Source organism: Cygnus olor, chromosome 23 (genome assembly GCF_009769625.2).
Source record: "Cygnus olor isolate bCygOlo1 chromosome 23, bCygOlo1.pri.v2, whole genome shotgun sequence".
Taxonomy (NCBI): domain Eukaryota; kingdom Metazoa; phylum Chordata; class Aves; order Anseriformes; family Anatidae; genus Cygnus; species Cygnus olor.
The window spans coordinates 2158153-2161315 of NC_049191.1; the positions used below are offsets into that span (position 1 = coordinate 2158153).

At 65.8% G+C, this 3163-nt stretch overlaps 1 protein-coding gene across 2 annotated transcripts; it reads right to left on the minus strand.

Annotated features, from left to right (window-relative positions):
- Positions 1-1426: 1426 nt before the first annotated feature.
- Positions 1427-2590, minus strand: TMEM35B (transmembrane protein 35B). 2 transcript variants are annotated; one of them, XM_040535229.1, is made up of 3 exons: positions 2438-2590; positions 1893-2073; positions 1427-1819 (listed from the first exon to the last, which is right to left on the minus strand). In XM_040535229.1, the coding sequence occupies exons 1-3, from the start codon at positions 2543-2545 to the stop codon at positions 1689-1691; spliced, it is 420 nt and encodes a 139-aa protein (XP_040391163.1). In that variant the 5' UTR covers positions 2546-2590; the 3' UTR covers positions 1427-1688. The 2 variants fall into 2 exon arrangements, with proteins under 2 accessions (XP_040391163.1, XP_040391164.1); XM_040535230.1 differs by having other exon boundaries at positions 1893-2070; positions 2438-2584.
- Between the last annotated feature and the right edge of the window lie 573 nt (positions 2591-3163).

The window sequence follows — 3163 nt, forward strand, 5'->3', positions numbered from 1 at the left end:
CACGGCCTGCCACACCTTGCCGACGGCTCTGAGTCACCGAGCAGGCGTCTTCCAGCACAGCAGGGCCAGATCCGGTGCACGCAGCACCCAACGCCGCGCCAAGGCACGGCGGGCTCGGGCTGCTGAGCAGGTGCCATGCAGGGCTCATCCCAGTGAGCTTGAGTTATTTCACAGAGCCAGTGCAGACCCCTAAAGATCCCCCAGCTCCCTCAACACTCCCCTCTTCCCTTTCCTTTTTCCACCCTCATTGGCACAGGGACGCATCTGCCCATGCTGCACCCCATAACCAGGGGGTCGCCCCACGCTCTCCCATCCCCGGCTCAGCACCACGCTGCGGACACGTCAAGGCGCTCGCTTACCCCGTGTTCCCTCCGGCTGCTCCTCGCTGCCTGGCCGAGCTGGGCTGCTGGAAGCTTTAAATGCTCAGGGCGGGCTGGGGGAGGCAGGGGACGCCTCATTCCAGCCCCCCCCCCGGGCCCATGTGGGGGTGAGAGTGTGCGGGAGGGCAGCTGGAGCAGGGAGGCACCTGCGTGTGTATGTAATGGGGGTGGCCACGCTGGAGCCATGCTAAGACCCTCGCACCAGTGCTGGCTGGGGGCACGGGGGTGGTGGTGCCTGTGCCCCCCCCAGTGCCCCCGTCCCCTTTCCAGGGCCATTTCCCAGGCCCCACATGAAAGCAGCGGAGGTCAAGTTTCTGCACTCAGCAGCTGGGAGAAGTGGGGCAACCAGAAAGGGATCAAAGCAGGAATCTGCCTCCTTGTGCTTTTGTTTGCTTCAAAGGGGGATTCAGCAGGAGCAGAGCCCCAGGGCCCCCCCAGCCCAGCAAAGAGGACGCTCACCGCTCCCTGCTGCCTTGGGACAGGGACCCTGTCCCCTTGGTTAGTGGCTCAGATCCTGGTGGTGGCACTGGGGGGTGCTGCACCTCTCTGAGAGCCTCATCTCACCCCAAATCTGTCCCAGCTGCTTTGCCGGAAGATGCACAGGGTTCAGATGTGGTACTGGGCTTCTGCCAAGCTGCCACACACACAGTGCCCATCCCCAGGGGACTCAGTCTGTCCTGGAGAACAGATGGGTCCCTGCAGACCCTGCCCCACTGGAGCAAGACCCCAGAAGCACCTGCCTGAGCCCGTCCAGGCACAGGGCTTGAGGGACCTTGGGGCTGCTCTCAGCCCACTGGGTGCGCAGCAAATGGCCTTGCACATTGCAGGGTGGCTCCAGACAGCCGCAGGGCTCCTGCCCCACACAGGCTCTCGTTGCTGGCTCTCTACCCCGGTGTGCTGCCCACATATTTCCCAGTCCTCATCCCCAGGTGCTGCTCCGGGATCCCACCAGCCTCCCCTCCCAGGACTCAGGGACCTCCCAGCCTCACAGTGTCCCCGGCAGCTCAGCACCGGGGGAGGCAGAAACAAACAGTGGAGGCAAAACATGAAAAAACAGAAGCTTTATTCCAAAATATGAAAGCCCCCACGAGAGCCAGCGCCAGCCCGGCATGGGAGGACCCGACCACCTCATGCCGGTTCAGCACTGGAGCTGCAGCGGTGCCATGGTGGAGCCACGGCTTCCATCCTGCAGCGCCCTGCTAGCAGCAGGGCCGCACCACCCAGCAGCGCCACGTTACCTCGCAGCCCCCCAAAACACCACAGGGGTCTCGCCTCCCTCCATCCATCTGTTGTCCTTCCTTCCTCCGGTCACTCGAATTTGGGCTTGGCGGGGGCTCCGTGGCCGCGGATGTTGAGCAGCAGCAGGAGGCCGAGGCAGAGCGTGGCGGGGGCACACATGGCCAGGGGTTCCCGCAGCACCAGCAGCGTGTAGATGGCACCTGGAAGAAGGGGTGCAGGAGGCGTCAAGGGGGGTGCTGGGGGCCACGAGCCCCCCGCCCTGCCGTTTCTCACCCATCATCACGATGCTGAGCACGAAGTTGCTGATCTCCTGCAGCAGCTGGGGGCCGATGGCCAGCAGCAGCCCGGCCACCGCCTCCACCCAGCCGACGGCCGCCAGGTATGGGTCGGGCTCGGGGGCGAAGCCAAAGTCCTTGAGGGGAAAGACCTCGGCGAAGCGGACGAACTGCGCCTGCTGGGGATGGCGAGCGGGGCCCAGCTCCAGCTCCGAAGCCCCCCTCAGGCTCCAAAGCCCCCCTTACGGCTCCAAAGCCCCCTCAGACTCTGAAGCCCCCCTTGGGCTCTGAAGCTCCCCACAAACTCCAAAACCCCCCCTAGGACTCTGAAGCCCCCCTCAAGCTCCAAAGCCCCCTCGAGTCCTGAAGCCCCCCTCAGGCTGTCCACGAAGCCCCTTTCAGGCTCCAAAGCCCCCTCAGGCTTTGAAGCCCCCGCTATGGCTCCTAAGCCCCCTTCGAGTTCCAACCCCCCCCCCATGGCTCCGAAGCCCCCCTCAGGCCGCCCCCAAAGCTCCCAACCCCCGGGGGCCGGCTCCCCCTCACCATGTGCCGGTGAACGTCGGCCGAGAGCCGGTCCGTGAGCTTCACGGCGCCGGCCAGGAGGAAGAAGAGCCCGAGGAGGACGCGCAGGGCGGCGAACACCGCCGCCATGGCGGGCACGGGGCGGGGACGGCGACGGGGGCGGCGCGGCTCGGCCCGGCCCGGCCCGGCCCCGGGAGCCGCCTCACGGCCTCGACCCCGGGGCTCGGCTCCGCGCAGCGACCGGAGCAGGGCTGGGGGTTGTGGGGGGCCCGGAGCAGGGCTAGGGGTTGTGGGGGCCCGGCCCCGCAGCACCCCCCCCCGGCAGAGTCCCCCCCGTACCCCGGGGCCATGCTGCTGCGCGGTGCCGTTGTGGTAAACCACAAATTATTTAATTTTCAAAGGCCGTAAACCAAACGTGTTAAAAGTCGGCGAGGGGAAGCAGCGAGATGGCAGGGGGCATCGCCTGCCCTGACCCCACGCTCTCGCTCGGCTCCCTTGGGGTGCAGCAGATGTCGGTGCGGAGCTGCGCCCTGCGCTGCTGGAGCACGAGCAGGCAGCCCTATTGTCTAGGAGAGCCTCTTGGGGGAAAAAGAGAAAAAAAAAGAGCCCAGACCCTGACTGAATAATGGATTGAGGTGCTGAGGGCCATAGCACATGGTGTGCAGGGTTGTGTCGTTGCTGCACGAAGCCCTCATCGTTTCTCCAGGCCCATTGTTAGTACGTGGGGGGAGAGGAGCGCAGCGAGGC